Raw genomic sequence first — 22,085 nt, 5'->3', positions numbered from 1 at the left:
GCGCTCAAGGTCGCACGGAGAGACTCAACAACTTGGTGTTAGCAGCGGAGTCACGCAGGTGGGAGTTTAACTTGCCACCGCAGAGATCAGTAGAGACCCACATGGCAGCACAGAAGGATGTAAAAGGTTCTGTCCTCAGAACTCAGCCGGGAACATCTCTGCAGATCTTCTTTGCTCTGGACAACATCTGTCCTGTCAGAATCAGATCAGTTCCTGCAGTGAACCCTACTCCCTGGTTTAATGACGGCCTTCGCAGCCTGAAGCGCCAGTGCAGGAAAATTGAGCGCTTGTGGAAGAAAACCCATCTCCACGTCCATCTTCTGCACCTAAAGGATCTTCTGACATCCTTTAACTCTGCAGTCAGAGACGCTAGGGTTTCCTATTTCTCCAACCTGGTGTCCCAGAGCAAAGGGAACCCCAAGGTGCTGTTTAACACCATCAGCAGCATCGTCTCTCCTGCCTCTCCTACAGCCTCCATCCACTCTGTTGCAGACTGTGAGAACTTTCTGTCTTTCTTTGTGGACAAAGTCAATAAGGTCAGATCTAGCATCTCTCCTTCAGCCTTATCGCTGCCTCTGCCGACTCCAACCAGGCCCATCATCCTAGATAGCTTTGCTCCTGTTTCTTTGCCTGTTAACCAAACTAGTTAACTCTATGAAGACCTCTGCATGCTCCCTCCACATTTTACCCTACACTGACCTGATCTTACCCTTTATGCAGATGACATCCAACTGTACATCTTCTTTAAGCCCCATGAGATGTCTAAGCTGCAGCTGTTACACACCTGCTTAGACTCTATCAAAACCTGGATGGTGGGAGCTTTCTTCAGCTGAATGAAGATAAGACTCAGATCCTCATCCATGCCCCAGACAAGCTGGTTCCCAAAGTCAGAGGCTCTCTTGGTCAGCTTGCTTCTCACACCAAACCTTCTGTCAGGAATCTTGGCGTGACCTTTGACCCAGCTCTCACCCTGGATTCTCATGTCAGTTCTCTTGTTCGCTCTTCCTTCTTCCATCTCAGGAACGTTGCTAAGCTGAGTCCCATTCTGTCTCGCTCTGAACTTGAGACAGTTCTCCACACCTTCATCTCCTCACACTTAGACTACTGTAACTCTCTTTCCACGTGTCTGAGCAGAACCTCCCTGAACCGTCTACAGGAGGTTCAGAACGCCTGTGCTCGGCTTCTGACCAAGTCCTCCAAACACACCCACATCACCCCGCTTCTCCTCCAGCTTCACTGGCTGCCAGTCAACTTCAGGGTTCATTTCAAGATCCTGGTTCTGGTCCATAGGGCCTTACATGGACAAGCACCATCTTACATTGGTGATCTTCTTAGTCCCTACACCCCCAGCAGGTCCCTGAGGTCCAGTGATCAAAGCCTACTGGTTGTGCAGCACCAGGCTAAAGGTCAAAGGTGACAGATCATCTGCTGCTGTGGCCCCCAGACTCTGGACCTCTCTCCCCCTGAGCCTGAGATCAGTGGACTCAGTGGTCTCCTTTAAAAAGCAGCTGAAGACTCACTTGTTCAAGCTGGCTTTTGTATGACCTTCTTCACCTCTCTCTCTTTATTCTGCTCTCCCCACCTATTCCACCTTCCTCAGGATCCACTGATTTCCCTCTTTCCTGTTCACTCTCTCTCTTTCTTTACATTTTTTCTTTTCAATCCCAATTGCCTATTTTTGCTCATTTTAAATATATTTTTAAACATTTTCCAAGTAATTTTTCATATTTTTACATTTTTTTGTTTTGTGAAGCGCCTCGTGATTTTTATCTTGAGAGGCGCTATAGAAATGATATTTTCTTCTTCTTCTTCTTCTTTATTCATTTACTAGTAAATAAAAACATCTAAAAAGGTTCTGTCCTCAGAACCCAGCCAGGAGCATCTCTGCAGATCTTCTATATTCGTTTACTAATAAATAAAAACATCTAAAACTGTCACGCTGCACGTCACGGAGCTCATTTTGTCTCTTTCTGTCAGTAACTGGAACAAAAACAAATCTAAGTGTGTTTCAGAAAGAGGATCGGAGACATGTGACGACCTGTGTTTGTTTGTAGGCGGGGCTTCCAGGGACTGGGTCGGGTCTGGGTGTGGACATCTGGTCAGCGTCCCCAGAGGGAGTCTTCTCACTGCCCCAGGAGAGAGAGCGCTGTATTGCTCCCAGATGTTCAGCCTTCACTCCCCTGCAGATCATCTGTTCCTGACCACCTCCTCTGGGTCTGCTGCTCGGATCGGACGGGGCTCCCCGAGGAGACGGTCCCCTGAGGGACAGGGCCTGAAGAAGGCTCCTGGGAGTGTCATACCACCGTCGGAGCAGGCTGGGGATCTGGTACTCCTGGCTGTGTCTACTAGATGCTCGGGAAGCACCTCTGGAAGGGTGGGGCTGTGAGGAGGATACAGGTGATGACGGGGGGCTCCGAGGGGGAGCAGAGGGAGGTGAACAGGGAAGGTCAGGAGGAGCAGCCAGACTGACCACTGAGCCAAAACCCTCCCGTCCTCCCGGAGTGGCCATGTCCAGACTCCCAGTGCAGGAAGAATAACTCCCAGAGTGAGACGACTGGCTGCCCGTAGCGATCCCGATCCCACTGTCCAGTGAGCTCTGCCTCCCGCTGTCATGGAGGCCTCGAGGAAGGAGCTGGGCGGAGGACGGGCGACTCCTGGAGCCGCCCATCAGAGAACCATAGAGCCGGTCGTCTGATCGGGTCAGAGCTTTCAGGGCGGAGGAGCTGGCCGCCGTCTCCATGGAGGGGCGAAGGCTGGCTGACGGCTCCACCCAAAACGGAAATATGCTCCCAAAGCTGGAGTTGGACTGGCTGGACGAGGAGCTGGAGATGCTGCGGTTGTCCTCGGCAACAGAGGTGCTGCAGCTGTAGGTGGAGGCTGGAGAGGAGGAGAGTAAAGTGATCAGTCTTTTAGGTTGACGGTTTCAAAACTTCAGTTTCTGCAAAGTCTGAGTCTGGGAGGCGTGATTCACGGGACCTCTGACCTCAGCGTCATGCGTCTGAGTCAGAATGATGTCATAAACCGTCTCTGAAGGTCAGAGATGTGATTCCTCAGCACCAGGAGCAAACTTCTGATGACATCATCTCCAGTTGAAGCTAAACCACTAAAAGCAACAAAGTGAGGAGTCATTTTTACCCGAGATGCTCGCCAGGCTGCAGCTAGACAACAAGCTGAGTCTTTTCTCCAGCTCTGTGGTCTCCTGGCTGATCCGTTCTTCTGCCGACGCATCAGGACCTCCTGTTTGTAGGAAAAACAGAAGCCGAAGGAACGATGGTGGTTTTGTGTTTTAACACTAAAAACTCAGCTGATTTATTAACAGATGATTAGCTTGAATACAGTTATCCAACTTTTCTTCATGATCTTCTGCCTGGAACACGACTGGAAGCTTCAATTCAAGGAGGTCAGTGATGTCAAAAGTGTAAAAACCACATAAAGATTGGTTTTGCTTATTTATCTCTGATGGACCTGTGCCTCAGCGTCGGTTTTCCATGTCTCGTTACCATAGCAACACTTATCTTAAAGAGCAAGTCACCACCAAATAAACTTTTTTTGCTGATAAACTAAATAAGTGTCTAATTGTGCTGCAGACACGTGTCGTCAATAATTTGGCACTTCAGTGCATCTTAATTAAAATTTAAATATTCTGCCTAAAACTGGCAGCGTTGTGCCGTTGTCAGGTAAAAACTCTGCACTGCATTTGAATTTAAATCTGCCACCGCTATTGGCTAAGAAGTATGCTATGATGTAAACTGGTACATTATGATTTCACAATGCTGTCGTGAGCCTGAATGTGTGTGTATTTGTTAGCGGCTCCGCCCCCTCGGTCTGCCAGGCAACAGCATTTGTTGCATTTTTCAAACATGAAGTGGGAGTGGAGTTAGACTCTGATAGGGGTTGACTTGCTCTTTAAGTCCTAAATCAGTTTAAAGAGCAAGTCACCCCCAAATCAACTTTTTTTTCTGATAAACTATATAAATGTGTGTCTAATCGTGCTGCAGACACATGTAGTCAATAGTTTTGCACTTTAGTGCATTTTAGTAATCTTCTGCCTAAAACTGTCAGTGTTGTGCCGTTGTCAGGTAAAAACTCTGCACTGTATTTGAATTTAAATCTGCCATCGCTATTGGCTAAGAGGTACCCTAGAACGTTAGCTGGTACCATATGATGTCACAATGTCGTTGTGAGCCTGTGTGTGTGTGTATTTGTTAGCGGCTCCGCCCTCTCGGTCTGCTAGGCAACAGCATTTGTTGCATTTTTCAAACAGGAAGTGGGAGTGGAGTAATACTCTGGTAAGGGGTGACTTGCTCTTTGTCATGAATAAAGCTTAGAAAGAAGAAAAATCATAAATATACTCGAGGATTCTAAGTAATGCCTTTTTAACGCTGAAAACTAAAAATGGAACGTCAAACATTCCCACCAGGAAGTTGTTTCACAACCACCGCTGATTTAGTCATTCTTCCATGCACTTTTCACCAATCACCAGCATTTCTGCAAAACTGACCAATCACTGCTACCCGTTCCCCCTACTGGGGAGAAAGCAGAGTTACAACCTTACAAAATGCAACAAATGCTGTTGCCTTTGGGCTGCATGGTGGCACAGTGGTTAGCACTGTTGCCTCGCAGCACGAAGGTTGCAGGTTCGAAACTCGGCTGTGGCCTTTCTGCATGGAGTGGCGTGTTCTCCCCATGCATGCGTGGGTTTCCTCCGGGTACTCCGGTTTCCCCCACAGATCACAACACGCCCTATAGGTTATAAATTGTAAGTCGCTTTGGATAAAAGCTTCCGCCAAATAAATAAACATAAACATAACAAACAACCTGCCTCGGGCTTTGCAGACATACTTGTCGTCAGTGACACCGTTTCTGCATGTTTTTATGATTATTGGTGGTTCAGAAACAAAATAATGAAGACTTTGCTAGTTTTTAGATGGTTTGAATCTGAAACAAGTGTAGGTCGCGCCTTTGCTTCGCCTACAGAGACATTACTCTCTAACCTCTAACCTTTCTATGCTGTATAGAAGGTAGAGACCTCTCTAGTGTTCCTGCAGCTTCTGGCCAGCTCAGCTCTGTCCCATGTGAAGCTGTGCATGTCTGTAGCTCAACAACCACGGAAACCAGTTTGAAAGCAGTAGCTTAAAAACTCTTGAAGCCTAGTTTATGTTTCTGCGTCAGCTCCGCGAGTGAGAGACGCACACGTGTTGACGGACATTTTGCTCTCGGACGTCTCCGTCTCCTGGGGTGCTTTGCAAAGCAATTCCCCACCAGGCCAGCAGAGGGCGTAGCGCTGTCCTGTCATGTTTAGATTGTATTTTGTTCTCTTCTGTCTCTAAATTAACGTTTCCCGTCGTTTCCATCAACGAATAAAGAAGATATTTTCTACAGCGCCTCTCAAGACAAAATCACTAGGCGTTTCACAAAAACTAAAACTTTTAAGTATAAAATGATTTTAAAAATGGTTAAAAATATGTTTAAAAGGAGAAAATAAAATAATGTAAAGACAAGGAGGGAGAAAATGAACAGGAAAGAGGGAAATCAGTGGATCCCGGGAACAGAGCAACGTGTAATCCTTGTAGGTTTGTGAAGAGTGCGGTTCTACCTGCACTAGAACATTCCCGACTCTCCACTCGGCCACGCCCAGATTCCTCAACAAGCTGAGGGACGGCCTGGAGTTATTTTTGTGTTTAGAGTAACTAAAAAAGCTCCTGAGCACATCTGTTACAGGTAAGCAAATGTCTTCTTGAACTTTACAAACAATTTCTATAAAATCTTTCTTTGCAAATTTGAGATGTTCAGCCAGATTTTGCGGATTCAGTGAGGAGAGTTGATGCTAACGTGGAAATCTTTAGCAGTTTGACCGTTTTTCAGGACTCCGTGTGTGTATTTGTATTTTGGGTGTTGTTTTAAGAAAGTAATGTGTGTGTGTGTATTAGCTTACTGGTGTGTGTGTGTATGCATTCGCTTACTGGTGTGTGTGTATGCATTAGCTTACTGGTGTGTGTGTGTGTGTGTGTGTGTGTGTGTGTGTGTGTGTGTGTGTGTGTGTGTGTGTGTGTGTGTGTGTGTGTGTGTGTGTGTGTGTGTGTGTGTGTGTGTGTGTGTGTGTGTGTGTGTGTGTGTGTGTGTGTGTGTGTGTGTGTGTGTGTGTGTGTGTGTGTGTGTGTGTGTGTGTGTGTGTGTGTGTGTGTGTGTGTGTGTGTGTGTGTGTGTGTGTGTGTGTGTGTGTGTGTGTGTGTGTGTGTGTGTGTGTGTGTGTGTGTGTGTGTGTGTGTGTGTGTGTGTGTGTGTGTGTGGGGCTCCGGGACTGCAGCTATGCGAAGTGCCGGCTAACATTGTAAATTGGGAATAGACAAAATTTTTAATGATGACCATAAAAACACTTCAGTGTTTGTAAATGTAAACAAGTATATTTCACATGTTGCATGTGAACCGCTGCAGCCTGATCAACATGACGCTGCGTCTGCGTCCTCGTGGAGCTGCACGTTTCTCTCCCCAGCTGCTCCTGAAACAGCAGCGTGACCTCCTAATCTGTAGGGTGACCCGGCAGCATGTCGTTTCCGTTAGCATGTTGTAGGTCACATACGAGCACTAAACACGTCGTAAACTCTCGTTATGGGAGCTACACCCATAGAGGGTGAAGGATGGCAAACCTTATCACGCATATTTTTTAAATTTTCAATGGAAATGTCCAGAAAACAAAACGTCCATAAGCTGGCTTCACGGAGAACCGTTCCATTTGCTCTGGCTTGTGAAAGCAGGGAACAGAATTTGACCAAAACTGGGAATGATCACCTGGAAAACGCTGGGATCGATGTGGAAAATAATAAAGCTGTTTGGACCTCAAGCAGACTTCCTAGAAATGGTTTCAAAGTCAAATGTGTCACAGAAAGTGGAGCTTTGAGTGTTTAAATTGGCTTTCACACAATCATCATTTATTTAATGATCTTGTGCCGTTTTCCACCAACTTGGTGAATTTAACAAACGCCTCATCCTCCTCCCACCAACGTCACTTTAAAAGGACCTCCGGCTATGAGGGCGTGTGTGCCCGACTAAGCCGCAAGTTTTCTGTTGTACCAAACTATGTCGTTAGAAACACACAAAATATTGCTGTTTATTTATAAATCTGTAATATTTAGTACATTTTCGGACATAAGTAGGACGCCATGTTTTCCGCACCAATGCACTCTGGGGGCGATGACGTATATTGGTTGCACTTGGAGGAATAGCTATTGACGCCAGTGTTTGTTTACGTGCTCACCGTATTAACAATGAAGTAAAATGCCGCCTTGTGCTGCTTTTGGATGTAATTTCCAGTCAGAGGGCAACAAGGGGAGTGATGTGAGTTTACAGCTTTCCCACTGGCAAGAAGAGGAGAAAGCAGTGGGAAGATGCCTGTGGACGGACACAACTTCCCAAAGATCCGCGGCTGTGTTCCCAACATTTTTCTCCTGATGCGTTTGAGGCTTATAGTCGACCACAACGACTTAAAGAGCACACCAGAGCGGCTGGGTATAAGAGGAGGCAGAAAATAAATGCTTTAGCGACCATTTTCCCACACAAGGAGCCTAAACGCCCTCGGAGAGACGAGAGACGCTGGACGCTCTCCTGAGCCGACAACCCGCTCCTGCAGCCGCCGCTTCTGTCACGTTCAGCCAACCATCGGACACGCCGCTCGTCACGGATGAAGCTGAACGTTCACCTCTCCCGTCAGTAAAACAAGCAGAAAGTGTAGCAACAGTGTTCTTCACATATATAATATCTGCAACAATGATTAAAGTCATTTCACAGAATATCCTAATCAGCTATGAAGCACACGAAAGCTCTGGATGCTAATATTCTCTCGGTTACCATGGAGACGCATTTGCCGCACACGCACCAGCGGTTTTGTCCTGCTCTTGCTTCATCCCGCCCTTCTTGCTCTTCATGTTGACGCTCGTTTTGTGAAACATGGTCAGTGATGTCATCATTAATGTTTCGCTGTGGTTCAAAGTGAAAAGGATGAACAGATGACATGTTGATGTCGCTGAACAGTCACTACAGAAGAAGAAGAAAATATCATTTCTATAGCGCCTCTCATGAAAAAAATCACGAGGCGCTTCACAAAAACAAAGAATGTAAAAATATAAAAAAAGAATTAAGAAAATGTTTAAAAAATATATTAAAAATGAGCAAAAATAGACAATTGTGATTAAAAAATGTAAAGAAAGAGAGAGAGTGAACAGGAAAGGGAAATCAGTGGATCCTGAGGAAGGTGGAATAGGTGGGGAGAGCAGAATAAAGAGAGAGAGGTGAAGAAGTCTTCAGCTGCTTTTTAAAGGAGACCACTGAGTCCACTGATCTCAGGCTCAGGGGGGTGAGGCCCAAAGTCTGGGGGCCAAAGCAGCAAATGATCTGTCACCTTTGACCTTTAGCCTGGCGCTGCACAACCAGTAGGCTTTGACCACTGGACCTCAGGGACCTGCTGGGGGTGTAGGGACTAAGAAGATCACCAATGTAAGATGGTGCTTGTCCATGTAAGGCCCTATAGACCAGAACCAGGATCTTGAAACGAATCCTGAAGTTGACTGGCAGCCAGTGAAGCTGGAGGAGAAGCGGGGTGATGTGGGTGTGTTTGGAGGACTTGGTCAGAAGCCGAGCACAGGCGTTCTGAACCACCTGTAGACGGTTCAGGGAGGTTCTGCTCAGCCATGTGAAAAGAGAGTTACAGTAGTCTAAGCGTGAGGAGATGAAGGTGTGGAGAACTGTCTCAAGTTCAGAGCGGGACAGAATGGGACTCAGCTTAGCAACGTTCCTGAGATGGAAGAAGGAAGAGCGAACAAGAGAACTGACATGAGAATCCAGGGCGAGAGCTGGGTCAAAGGTCACGCCAAGATTCCTGACAGAAGGTCTGGTGTGAGAAGCAAGCTGACCAAGAGAGTCTCTGACTTTGGGAACCAGCTTGTCTGGGGCACATATGAGGATTTCAGTCTTATCTTCATTCAGCTGAAGAAAGCTCCCAGCCATCCAGGTTTTGATAGAGTCTAAGCAGGTGTGTAACAGCTGCAGCTCAGACATCTCATGAGGCTTAAAGGAGATGTACAGTTGGATGTCATCTGCATAAAGATGGTAGGAGATTCCCTTGAAGGAGCTCAGGATGTGCTGAAGAGGAAGCAGATAGAGGAGGAAGAGCAGAGGCCCCAGCACAGAACCTTGTGGGACACCATGGGTAAGAGAGGTGGTGGAGGACCTAAACTTGGAGACGGCCACAGAAAAGGAGCGCTCAGAGAGATAAGAGGAGAACCACTCCAGAGCAGTTCCTGATAGGCCTACCCGGTCTCTCAGCCTCTCCAGTAGCAGGTGATGGTCAACAGTGTCAAAGGCTGCAGTCAGGTCCAGCAGGACCAGAACAGAACAGGGTCCCAAAGCCGCCGGTGCAACCGAGGTACAACCATGTTACATCACTACCCAACGCTAAAAACAATGGCGATCTACGAGTTAAACTAAGAAGGTTTTTTACACCATTTTAACATAACTGATACTAACATTTATCTTTTAAGACCACAAAGTTTTGTAAACTGGGTTCCTTTTCAATCAATCAATCAAATTTTATTTGTATAGCACCTTCTACAACATTATCGGAAGCCCAAGGTGCTGAACAACATCATTAAAAGAAAAACATTCCCAGTACATGGGCATAAAAGCACGATAAAAACATAAAATTATAAAATATCTAGCAAACACTATTACAGATAAGAGATATCGGAATAAGACTAATCGATAAAAAAACAAATGTCGGACAAAATAAAATCAAGCATCTGGGTTAAAAAGAAGAATAGTTAAAACCATAATGTTAGGGCAATTCAAATGACCCTAGCGCTAAAATGCAATCAGATAAAAATGAGTCTTTAAACAAGACTTAAAGACTTGAAGGGATGGTGCCTGCCTAATGCTCAGTGGAAATTCGTTCCACAGAGTTGGAGCCAAAACAGAAAAAGCACGACAACCCCTCGATCGAAATTTCGACCGGGAGACCACCAGAAGTTCCTGCTCGGCTGAGCGAAGAGACCGAGATGGAGCATACCTGTTCAAAAGCGCAGTAATGTATGAGGGGGCACTGCCCTGGAGGGCCTTATAAACGAGAGTTAAGATTTTAAACTGAGCTCGATATTTTACCGGGAGCCAGTGCAGAGCTTACAGCACTGGGGTAATGTGCTCTCGACATCTAGTGCCTGTCAGGAACCTAGCCACAGAGTTCTGCACAAACTGGAGCCGTGCAACCGTGCACTGGGCCAGACCAGCATACAGAGCGTTGCAGTAGTCCAGCCGGGACAGGACGAAGGCATGCAACACAGACTCCAGACACTTTTAACATCTGCCGTCAACCAGAGGACGGGTGATGTTAGTGAACAGCATTCTGGGTAAAGATGAGGAACAGTGCCAGATTTTCACCATGTCATTCATACACTTAGAAACGTCAACGTTCCAAACTAAATATTAAGTTAGAAAGTGAATTATTCCCCTGGGAGCAAAATGTTTAATTTCTAAACAAAAATTATGTTTAAACTAAATATTTATTTGTTATTAAAAATGTAATGTTTATTTAATAAATGAGTCCAAGTGAAATATTTACTTTGGGATGAGTGACAGGGTGAAACGATGACGGGGTCATACTGGTTTCACTGGAATTACAGGCAGGACTTTTCCTGTTTACGTGAGAACAGGTGTGCTCACCTGGCTGGCTGGGTCGAAGGCCACACAGGGTGCTGCTGGGGGAGACCCCCCTCACAACGCAGTCAATCAGGAAACTGATCTGCTCTCCTTCTGAGCAGGACAGGAAGTAAACCCCAGCCCCTGAAGGACAGAAGAAACAGACACGGATGGAAGGAATCACACGATGGACGACCAGAAAACAAGAGCTGCTGGAACGAGTGAAGAAATGCGAAAAAACGTTGAGTAAAAGTTCCTTTCCTTAAGAGGGCCGACTGATTCACTGACGTTCAAAACCCGAGGACTCTTTTGGGCCATTCCCATCTCTACCGGGTCGGGCCGGGCCGGGTAGCCCCAGTCGGCCCCAGCCTGGCCCGGTTGATTCCACACATCCTTGCCTTAAGCCCATGTGGGCTGATTCTACCCACCAATCAGAGGCTTGCTCTAATGGAAGGTGTGAATTTGCTGTCAGCAGTGGGTGTGTTGGCCCTGGTCGGCCTGAAGCAGACCCCCTCGAGAAGAGGGCTGAGAATGAGCCTTGGTTGGCCCGGAAAAATACCAGGCCACCCAGATATGTAAACAACCTACGCTACCCGGCCCGGGCCGACCCGGTACAGATGGGAATGGCCCATTTGAGTCTTTCTTCTAGAAGTTACGGCTCCCTCTCTTTCCACCGCCCACAGCGGAGCGCCAGAATAAAGCGAATAATAAAACGACGAGTAAGAAAGTCTCACACCAGGGAGACAAACTAACTTCACACAGTTGTTTATAATAGTCTGAAAAAGGAACGTTTATTATGTGCAATAAAAATCACAGCCAGTCCAAATGTCATTAAAGGTTCATTTGAGGGGATAAAATGATGCTTCCAGAACTCCAGCGGTCCTCTAACCCTAACCCTCTACGACGTAAACCAACACGCGTGTCTTAATGACGGCTCCTAACCTCCGTGGGTCATTCACACGTTTCTATCCGAGCTGCTCTGTCGGATCTCCGATCTAAATATAAAACACACGAGTGAAACATTCTCACACAGGAAGTTTGTATATTTATACCCGAGTGCCAGCTTAGTGTGAGAGCTGCAAACGACTTTTATCTGTGGCAGAGAGTCGGATGGCTGTCCGAACGTGTCACCGAGTCAGTCGTGTCACAGAGAGTATGACACGGTAAGTCCAAACTGCAGCTAATTTTCTGATTCTAGCGGTAGAATAAAGCGGTGAGAGGCTTCCTTCCCGGCTGCAGGAGCAAATAACGCTCCAGGAGGGAGGAAGCTGCTGCTAAAGCAACAGGGAGAGTTAAAAATGCTAATAAAGAACTGTTATTCTCTCCATTTCTGCAGGGTTGCATCAGTGGTTTAATATTCTGAATAATTTATGATAATTAACGATGAAAAATGTGTTGTAGAACTGCTGGATGGAGATCGATGGAGACGGGAAGCGTGGGTTAAAGCTGAGATATGCTGAGCAGTTCTGGGTTCATATTTCATAACTTCCATCTCGAGTTACACCTGCTCACTTAATACGAGTCAACTAACATGCTGCTTTACAGTCATGAACAGACCGACTCGGAGACGCTGCCCCTGTGCCTGCTGGGTAATACGCTGATGACAGGAAGAAGGACCCCTGCGGTCGTACATGAAGCCACCAGGCTCGCTGTGATTGGCCGAGTGTCCGTTTCTGGTATTTATAGACAAACTCCCATGAGAGCATTGTAACCAGAGACTGAAAACCGGCCGGCTGTTCCTGCTCTCACTCACACGAGCTCTCTTCGGGAAAGAGATGGGAACTTGGGTAAAACTGATCAGCTGTTAGCAGCAGAGCGTTAACCTTGGTCTCCACCCAAAAGCACGGAGCTGCTCGTCATTCTTCACATTCATCTGCTCCAGATGGTCCCTCCACCCTGGTGGATGCGTGAATGATGTTGCAGTAAATCCGGGTTCATTTTGGTCTGTTTGTGTTGGAGTGGCAGCTCTGAGAGCTCTAAAGAGACGATTAAAACCAGCATTTATTTTGACCGCAGTGAAGCAGTGCGCTTAAAGAGCAAGTCACCCCCAAATCAACTTTTTTTCCTCATAAACTATATAAATGTGTGTCTAATCGTGCTGCAGACACGTGTAGTCAATAGTTTTGCACTTTAGTGCATTTTAGTTAAAATGTGAATTTTCTGCCTAATACTGTCAGTGTTGTGCCGTTGTCAGGTAAAAACTGCACTGCATTTGAATTTAAATCTGCCATCACTATTGGCTAAGAGGTACCCTAGAACGTTAGCTGGTACCATATGATGTCACAATGTCGCTGTGAGCCTGTGTGTGTGTATTTGTTAGAGGCTCCGCCCTCTCGGTCTGCTAGGCAACAGCATTTGTTGCATTTTTCAAACAGGAAGTGGGAGTTGAGTAATACTCTGGTAGAGGGTGACTTGCTCTTTAAAGCTGCAATAGCATATTAGTTTTAAACATTTTTATCGTGCCTGTTAACGTTCTAACGGCACGGCTGTGAAATATGTTGTGGAAAAAATATTGTCTATAAACCGAAATAACTCGACTCGGTTCGAAACCGACCATGTGCCCGAACCGCCGCACTCCCCTGGCTCCTCCACTCATCACGCTCACGTGTTCGGCACCAGAACACTGGTGTGAGAGGTTCTCCGCTCAGTGACATCAGAGGAGGAGAAACAGCCGGCTGCTACCACTTCAGCTTTAGGACAAACTACCAGAGTCCCAAAAAGTAAAGCACCATCTAAAGTCACGCTCAGTTGAGACGAGTGGGATGAGAACGGTGGAAACATAAAATGACGTCGACGTCATTTTATTCTTGGTGCAGGACTCCGCCTCTTTTTGAGGAAGAAACTCGATGCAGGAAGTTAAAAGTTAAAAGAGCCTGGCTGCCAGCTGTTCATTTGGGTTCAGCCGGGCGCCTGACTGTGACACTACTTTACGTGCACATCACCAGACCAATCAGAGGCTCCCATTACGTAGGTAGGCGTGACTAGGACTGGGCATCGATTGAATCTGAACGATTCCGGTTCCTATCGATTCCCGATTCCGAAGTTTTAAGTGAGCCAGCTGACCACAGGTCTTACCTGATGAAATAATCTGAACTTCAACATAATTTTTTTATTCTATGAACAATAACGTCACCTTCATTTAGACTGAAAAGGTTTCTGACCACAACCAAACTCTGGGAACTGAAGAAGGCTCTGGGATGAGAGGCTAAACGTCTCCAACACAACCAGAGACGTCCCGCTGCTTTCAGCTAAAACTCAGGATGATCGCGTCCGGGACGTCTACCTGCCGCAGCAGCGACTCCGTCAGAAGGTAGCTGCTGTTAGTAACAAACCAACAGATTTAAAACGGTAAAACTCTGTTATAAATAGCTGTGAGATTTTTTATTATTATATTTATTTATTTATGATCCCCATCGGCTCCTAGTGGCAGAACCTTGTGTGGTCCGCTGACAAAGGCTGATCTAGAATAATTATTTCCCAGCCTTCTGACGCTCACACAGATGAGTGTTGGTGAATTTGATCGTTTTTATTTCTGCAGTGAGACAAACTCAAGGGTGCCCCCAAGGGGTGGCCAGAGGTGGCCATGGCCACCCCTAGAAAATTGCTGGCACCCCCCAGGAAAACCCAGTGTTAACAAATCCTATTAATGTTCAATCAAACCATAAATTAATCTTGTTTGTGCAAGACATTATTGTAAAACTAAATGATATTAGAATTAATGAGTAAAGAAATAATCAGAATAAAAAAATATACATACGTTTCTGCTGCTCACCATTTTTAAAAAGTTTTTATCTCCACAGTTTTTTTGTGCGAACACAGCAACAGGTGAGTTCACATAAAAAAATTGAAATTTAATTTGGAATAACATTTTAAATAAATGAAATGTATTTTTCTAAAATGTTTGTGTCTGTAAAATGTAAGTTAAATGTTTTGGATACGTACTTTATTTCAATAAAAATTAATAAAGGAGCAATGCAGCACATCGCCACAGACTAAACTCTCCCAGAGTTACCACAAGGACCAATTTGGTGTACCACCCCAAAAATGTCTTTGGCCCCATCTGGCCACCCCTATCTAAATTTTCTGGAGGCGCCCCTGGACAAACTCACTTCACACCACCCGGAGTTTGTTTTTTAAACTTCTATTAAATCCACCATGTTGGCACATTTTAGCGAGGCAGACGGACACGATGCTGCTCTCAGAGTCTCTGTGGGCTGCAGAGACGCAGCGGCAGACAGCTGGTGTGATCGGCTCTGAAAGGCGTTGATCCGAATTTGTTGATCACGTTTTTTTCACAGAGATCGGCCACAGATTCCTTTTCCAGTTGACATACTGGGAATCGAAACTAGGAATCAAAATGAAAACCTTTGAACGATTCTGGTAAAAACTGACAGTCCCAATCGATGCTCGATGCCAACCCTAGGTGTGAGAGTGACATCACTTCAGCCGGCCAATCAGTCCATAGGTGGGTGTGTAGCGTCGGCTCAGCACGGAACGAACAGCAGCAACGTTAGTGTCGACCTACCAGGGCCAGGCCGAGCTGACCCTAGTGAAACGTAACAGGAGTGCACCACGACAGCTGAACTGGTAATGCAGAATGTCCACTTCCTGTTTCCGAGAGCTGCCTGGTGAGCCCCGAGCCTCCTGCTCATCGTTATCTGATCATGAACGCTCGACCCCAAAGGCAGCTCCTACTCACACAAACCGCAGCGAGTCCCCCCCTCAAACACGAAGCCATTCGGCACGGCTCCGTATCGGCGCAGCGCCGACAACTTCCAGCTCCCGATCACGACGGGAGGGAGGCTCCGGGTCAGGACCAACAGGTTGTTGCACAGGTGGAGGGAGGCGGGGCCACTTTCCAGTTTGGTGCCTGGTTCGACGCCAACGCTGAACCGGTGGACTGAAAAGGAGCGAGAGAAGCAGAGAGGAGTTAAATTGTTAGAAAACTGATGCTCCACATTCCCGTTAGTTTACTAAAACAACCAGAGAGTCATTAATCAGAAAGGTAATCAGCCCCAACAGGTGGAGGTGGAGCTGAACACACGCAAACATGAGAGCTGGGATAACGGTGACTTCCTGGGCTCTAACTGGTTCCTGCTCGGTTTGTGTGGATGGTGCGTCTCCGTCTGCCGCCATCTAAAGTTTGGGAGTTTTCTGCGTTTTGTTTTGCTGTTTCAGCAAAGAGCAATCTGCGCCGGATCTTTGTTTTTTTTACAGAAATACCTGAATTACAGTTTCCAATTAGCTTAAAGGGTTAAAAAGTCTTTAGTGTTGCTTTAAAGACATCAGGACAATCCGGCGTGCATCACTCTGACTCAGCTCACTGATGCTCGTCTCACGGGGCTGCAGCTGTCGGTGGCAAAACAGGAAGCACATTTACATCAACGCGAGAAATCAAAACATACCCAGATAAAGGGAGATTACGCAGACAGATCCATATTTAATCTGGATTACACAAGGAAAATATTCATAAAATACTCAAATATTCAAATTCTAATTTTTGTGGCTCTTGAGGATCGTTAACTTTAGCTTGTTGCCAGGAAACGTTTGGACGCCTGTGTCGCGGTGTTGCAGGATCTGTCAGAACTCGAGAGTGTTGGGGATAATAAGCCGTGATGAACACGTCTGTTAATCTGTTACTGACATGTGTAAGAACGACTTCCTGGCATTTTCATCCAAATCAACACGGTCTCCATGTTTTAGATCCACATGGTCCTAACCCACCTACCTTCGCCCAGACTGTAGCGGATCCGGGTGTCCCAGGCAAGCAGAGCGTCTCGGCTGCTGAAGCCCAGGACCAGTGTGTGAGCCAGACAGAGGACGGAGAGTGTGTAGGAAACACCGTCATAGCCAGCGCCTGGCTCCACCCCACAAATGCCCTGAAGAAGTAGCAGAATCATTTACATACGATGTGTGAATTTATTTATTCATTCTTTTTTTTTGGAGAAAAGGGTGGCTTGCCAACTCCGGGTCGGGGGAGAGGTCCTACCTCAAGTGGAGGAGTTTAAGTATCTCGGGGTCTTGTTCACGAGTGAGGGTAGGAGGGATCGGGAGATCGACAGGCGGATTGGTTCGGCGTCTGCAGTGATGCGGACGCTGAGCCGATCTGTCGTGGGGAAGAGGGAGCTGAGCCAGAAAGCCAGGCTCTCGATTTACCGGTCGATCTACGTCCCAATCCTCACCTATGGTCATGAGCTTTGGGTAATGACCGAAAGAACGAGATCGTGGATACAAGCGGCCGAAATGAGTTTCCTCCGTAGGGTGGCCGGGCTCAGCCTTAGAGATAAGGTGAGGAGCTCGGACATTCGGGAGGGACTCGGAGTAGAACCGCTGCTCCTCCGGATCGAAAGGAGTCAGTTGAGGTGGTTTGGGCATCTGGTCAGGATGCCTCCTGGACGCCTCCCTGGGGAGGTGTTTCGGGCATGACCTGCCGGCAGCAGGCCCCCGGGTCGACCCAGGACACGTTGGAGAGGTTACATCTCCAATCTGGTCCGGGAACGCCTTGGGGTCCTGCCGGAGGAGCTGGTGGAGGTGGCCGGGGAGAGGACGGTCTGGAGCTCCCTAGTTGGGATGCTGCCCCCGCGACCCGGATAAGCGGAAGAAGACGACAACGACGACATTCTTTTGTTTGTTTGCTTCTATCCAAACCAACCTGACACTCTTGTTAAACAGCTAACGTAGCCACCAGGTTTGATCACAATCGCTGTCTGACAGCATGAAGAAGGCTAAAAAATCATCAAAAGCAACACTTCTTGGTCCTTTTTGAAGAAATTCAGGAACAAAGAATTAAGAAAACATCTAAAGATCTGTAGGCCTCATTTGGTTCATGTTGTGTCAAAGGCAGGGGCGCCTCCAGAAAATTTTGATATGGGTGGCCAGGTGGGGCCAAAGAAGTTTTTGGGGTTGCACACCAAATTGGTCCTCGGGGTAACTCTGGAAGAGTTTAGCTTGTGGTGATGTGCCGCATTGCTCCTTTATCTGTTTTAAATAAAAAAAATAGTTTGTATCCAAAACATTTAACTTATATTTTATTAACACAAACATTTCAGAAAAAGTACATTCCGTTATTTAAAACGTTATCCCAAGTTTCATTTAAAAATGTAATTTTTTTAGATTAATTCACCTGTTGTTGTGTTCACAAAAAATTATGGAGACAAAAACTTTTTTTAAATGGTGAGCCGCAGGAACGTGTGTTTTTTTGTTCTGATTATTTCTTTACTCATTAATTGTATTATTATTCTTTTTTTTTACAGTTATGTCTTGAATAAATAAGATCAATTTATGGTTTGACTGAACATTAATATGATTTATTAACACAGGCTTTTCCTGGGGGAGGGGCAGCAATTTTCTAGGGGTGGCCATGGCCACCTCTGGCCACCCCTTGGGGGCGCCCTTGATCTAAGGTCATGACACAAATGGCCTTCAAGTGAGAGCTCCAAGACCCAAAACAAAGGAAAATTAAAATAAAAACGTCTTGATGATCCAAATATTTTTAGGAAAATGTTCTGTGGGTGAGGAAGAAGTTACAAGTGTGCGTTTCGTTTCATCTGGAGTAAAACCTGCACTTGTACTGGATCGCTGCTTTGAGTTACAAAAAAAGCTAAAACTAGAGAAATGCGAGGAAAGAAAAACTTTCCATAAAAGGCTTATGTGAAAAAATGGCGATTTGCTGCCGGACTCACCTCCAGCGTGATGTTCAGCCTGTCTTTGTGTCCCAAGATTTTCCCTTTCTTCTTCTCTTTACACACCAGCAAAGTCAGGCAGTCTACGGCAACAGACAAAAGTTTGTGGCTGATGGACTTTTATCTCAACTCTGTGGTAAGTATCAGAACAGACCGATTTGTTTAGTTTAACCGTCTGCAGGAACCCAAACAAGGAAGTCATCATGGACACAGCTGTAGGTCACATATCATGACTTCTCCCGCCTGACCCCAAATCCCAGATTATGTGATCTGGTGTTATGATAGGTAGGACGGAATCATCCTTAATATTCCCTCAGGGGGGAATGTTGGTGTAATAGCAGCACAAAAACAGCTGTCCAGTAAATAAAAATATATAAAAAGAGAAATTTAATTATCACATTTCTTCATAATTGAGACAAAACAAATGAGATTTCTGCTTTTTTAATGAAATCCCTCTCAGATTTTAAAACTCTTGTGCAGTTGCCCTCGGTGGCCGAGTTACGGCGAGGTCAGCAACAGTCAGTGTTGAGCAAGTTACTTCAAAACTGTAATGCATTATTTATTACTTGTTACCCTCATTTTAAAGTCATTCATTACAATACAATATTACTGATTTAAAATGTAAGGCATTACACTACTTTTGCATTACTTTAAGTTACTTTTACCAATACAACTTCAGTATGAATCTGGTAATGTGACGCTCAGTGAGCTCATGACATACAGGTGCTGGCCAGTAAATTAGAATATCATCAAAAGGTTGAAAATATTTCAGTAATTCCATTCAAAACGTGAAACTTGTACATTATATTCATGCAATGCACACAGACCAATGTATTTCCGATGTTTATTACGTTTAATTTTGATATTTATAGGTGACAACCAATGAAAACATCAAATCTGGTATCTCAGAAAATTAGAATATTCTAAAGGCCAATGAAAAAATGTTTGTTTCTCTAATGTTGGCCAACTGAAAAGAATGAACATGAAAAGAATGTGCATGTATAGCACTCAATACTTAGTCGGGGCTCCTTTTGCCTCAATAACTGCAGTAATGCGGCGTGGCATGGACTCGATCAGTCTGTGGCACTGCTCAGGTGTTATGAGAGCCCAGGTTGCTCTGATAGTCGTCTTCAGCTCCTCTGCATTGTTGGGTCTAGCGTATTGCATCCTCCGCTTCACAATACCCCATAGATTTTCTATGGGGTTAAGGTCAGGCGAGTTTGCTGGCCAATCAAGGACAGGGATACCATGGTCCTTGAACCAGGTGCTGGTGGTTTTGGCACTGTGTGCAGGTGCCAAGTCCTGTTGAAAGGTGAAGTCTGCATCCCCATAAAGTTGGTCAGCAGCAGGAAGCATGAAGTGCTCTAAAACTTCCTGGTAGACGGCTGCATTGACCCTGGACCTCAGGAAACAGAGTGGGCCAACACCGGCAGATGACATGGCACCCCACACCATCACTGACGGTGGAAACTTTACACTGGACCTCATGCAACGTGGATTCTGTGCTTCTCCGCTCTTCCTCCAGACTCTGGGTCCTTGATTTCCAAAGGAAATGCAGAACTTGCTTTCATCAGAAAACATAACTTTGGACCACTCAGCATCAGTCCAGTCCTTTTTGTCCTTGGCCCAGGCGAGACGCTTCTTGCGCTGTTTCATGTTCAAGAGTGGCTTGACACACGGAATGCGACACCTGAATCCCATGTCTTTCATGAGTCTCCTCGTGGTGGTTCTTGAAGCGCTGACTCCAGCTGCAGTCCACTCTTTGTGGATCTCCCCCACATTTTTGAATGGGTTTGTCGTCACAATTCTCTGCAGGGTGCGGTTATCCCTAGAGCTTGTACACTTTTTTCTACCACATTTTTTCCGTCCCTTCGCCTGTCTGTTAATGTGCTTGGACACAGAGCTCTGCGAACAGCCAGCTTCTTTAGCAATCACCTTTTGTGTCTTGCCCTCCTTGTGCAAGGTGTCAATGATTGTCTTTTGGACAGCTGTTAAGTCAGAAGTCTTCCCCATGATTGTGGTGCCTTCAAAACAAGACTGAGGGACCTTTTAAAGGCCTTTGCAGGTGTTTTGAGTAAATCAGCTGATTAGAGTGGCAGCAGGTGTCTTCTATATTCAGCCTTTTCAGAATATTCTAATTTTTTGAGATACCAAATTTGGAGTTTTCATTAGTTGTCACTTATGAATATCAAATTTAAATGTAATGAACATTGGAAATACATTGGTCTGTGTGCATTGCATGAATATAATGTACAAGTTTCACGTTTTGAATGGAATTACTGAAATATTTTCAACCTTTTGATGATATTCTAATTTACTGGCCAGCACCTGTATGTGTGGAAGGTGATGTGGTGTCTGAGCTAGGATTGCTGTTAAAAACAGTCAGATGTAATAAAAGTGCTTTAAAATGATTGTTTATTAAATAAAAGCAACAATAATCTGTACCCTCAGCACGCTGCCATCTTAGATTAACTGAGCAGGGAGTGAGGTGGTGGGGGCTCCAAGCCTATATTAGCCTTGGTCCCCAAATGCCTTGATACGGCCCTGGATGTGGGACTGACTTCTGGGGTGATCTGATTCTATCACATGTATAAATACTAAATGTTTATATATTATTACTTTTCACTGGTAAACATGTGTGTTGGGGATAAATCTACCTACTTTTTTTCTTTTCAAGCACTTTGTTTTGTTTTCTTGATTTTATTTGAATAATTTCCGGCCCTTTCTCTCTCTAACCTTCCTGCATGCTGCATGTTTTCTCCGTCTTCCAGAAAAAGTTTCCTAGATTTCCTACTTTCTAACTGATCAGCCAAAGGGATCTACAGAACACAAAAAAGTAGCTTAAAATGCGCTGCGCTCCAGCAGCAATGAGTTGAAATCACTGGGACACAGATTATGAACTCAGCTGAAAAGTACATGAAGTACCAGAGAATATGGGCGGATATAAACAATAGCAAACGAATGACTTTGTTTTGGTGGAGCGGTTTTGTGAATATAACAGCGGCCGCGCGCAGGACGCAGCTGGAGTATTCGAGCCGTTACCGCTGCGTCCGCTCTGCTCATAGGATGCCCACAAAGCTGAGTCCATAAATGACGTCATTAATGTGGATACTGGATCTTTTTTCAGGCTTCCCGCAATTTGACTTTTTAGGAAACCCACATCTTGATTCTGGGTTTAAAAATGCATTGTAATTACCGCGTTACTGACAATTGTACCGAGTAAATATTACCATTTTCGTTCCCTGTAATGCCTTACATTACCACATTACAGCAAAAAGCAATGCATTACAGTAATTAATTACTTTTGTACCGCATTACTCCCAACACTGGCAACAGAGAAGGTGCAGATCTTACCGGGTGAGTTTCAGGATGAGGCGGTATAAATAGGAGCTGTGGAGACATACCTGCAACGGGAGAGGGCTTCTGAAGAACAACCCAGCGACTCTTCCACTGCGGAAAAGTTTGTTAAGACACATTAAATCACAAAGATTTATTCCTGGGATGAACCTGGGATGAAGGGCTTGTTTGGAGGAATCAAGTAGAAAGAAATGTTTTTTGAATGAACCTTTTTTCCATCCCTAAACTTGACTTGTCCTTCTGCGACGACCGTCTCCGTCATCTTCAGTCATGATTCTGAGCAGCTGTGTGTGTGTGAGTGTGTGAGAGAGAGAGAGAGAGAGAGAGAGAGAGAGACAGAGAGAGAGAGAGAGAGAGAAAGAG

General features: G+C 45.6%; 1 protein-coding gene across 2 annotated transcripts in view; it reads right to left on the bottom strand.

Annotated features, from left to right (window-relative positions):
- dok7b (docking protein 7b) overlaps window positions 1–22,085 on the bottom strand; it is a 25,351-nt gene extending 3,266 nt beyond the window's left edge. For both annotated transcript variants that reach the window (XM_015971520.3, XM_054743940.2), the window contains exons 1-8: window positions 21,931–22,085; window positions 21,770–21,815; window positions 18,366–18,448; window positions 16,412–16,562; window positions 15,383–15,583; window positions 10,708–10,827; window positions 3,136–3,237; window positions 2,039–2,877 (exon numbers count right to left, since the gene is read on the bottom strand). In XM_015971520.3, coding sequence (XP_015827006.3) covers window positions 2,039–2,877; window positions 3,136–3,237; window positions 10,708–10,827; window positions 15,383–15,583; window positions 16,412–16,562; window positions 18,366–18,448; window positions 21,770–21,815; window positions 21,931–21,984 — 1,596 coding nt within the window. In that variant the 5' untranslated portion in view covers window positions 21,985–22,085. The remainder of the gene's footprint in view (window positions 1–2,038; window positions 2,878–3,135; window positions 3,238–10,707; window positions 10,828–15,382; window positions 15,584–16,411; window positions 16,563–18,365; window positions 18,449–21,769; window positions 21,816–21,930) is intronic.

The sequence above is a fragment of the Nothobranchius furzeri genome, chromosome 6 (genome assembly GCF_043380555.1).
Source record: "Nothobranchius furzeri strain GRZ-AD chromosome 6, NfurGRZ-RIMD1, whole genome shotgun sequence".
Lineage (NCBI taxonomy): Eukaryota > Metazoa > Chordata > Actinopteri > Cyprinodontiformes > Nothobranchiidae > Nothobranchius > Nothobranchius furzeri.
The sequence above is the reverse complement of the archived record's forward strand: the minus strand, read 5'-3'. Positions and strand labels throughout refer to the sequence as shown.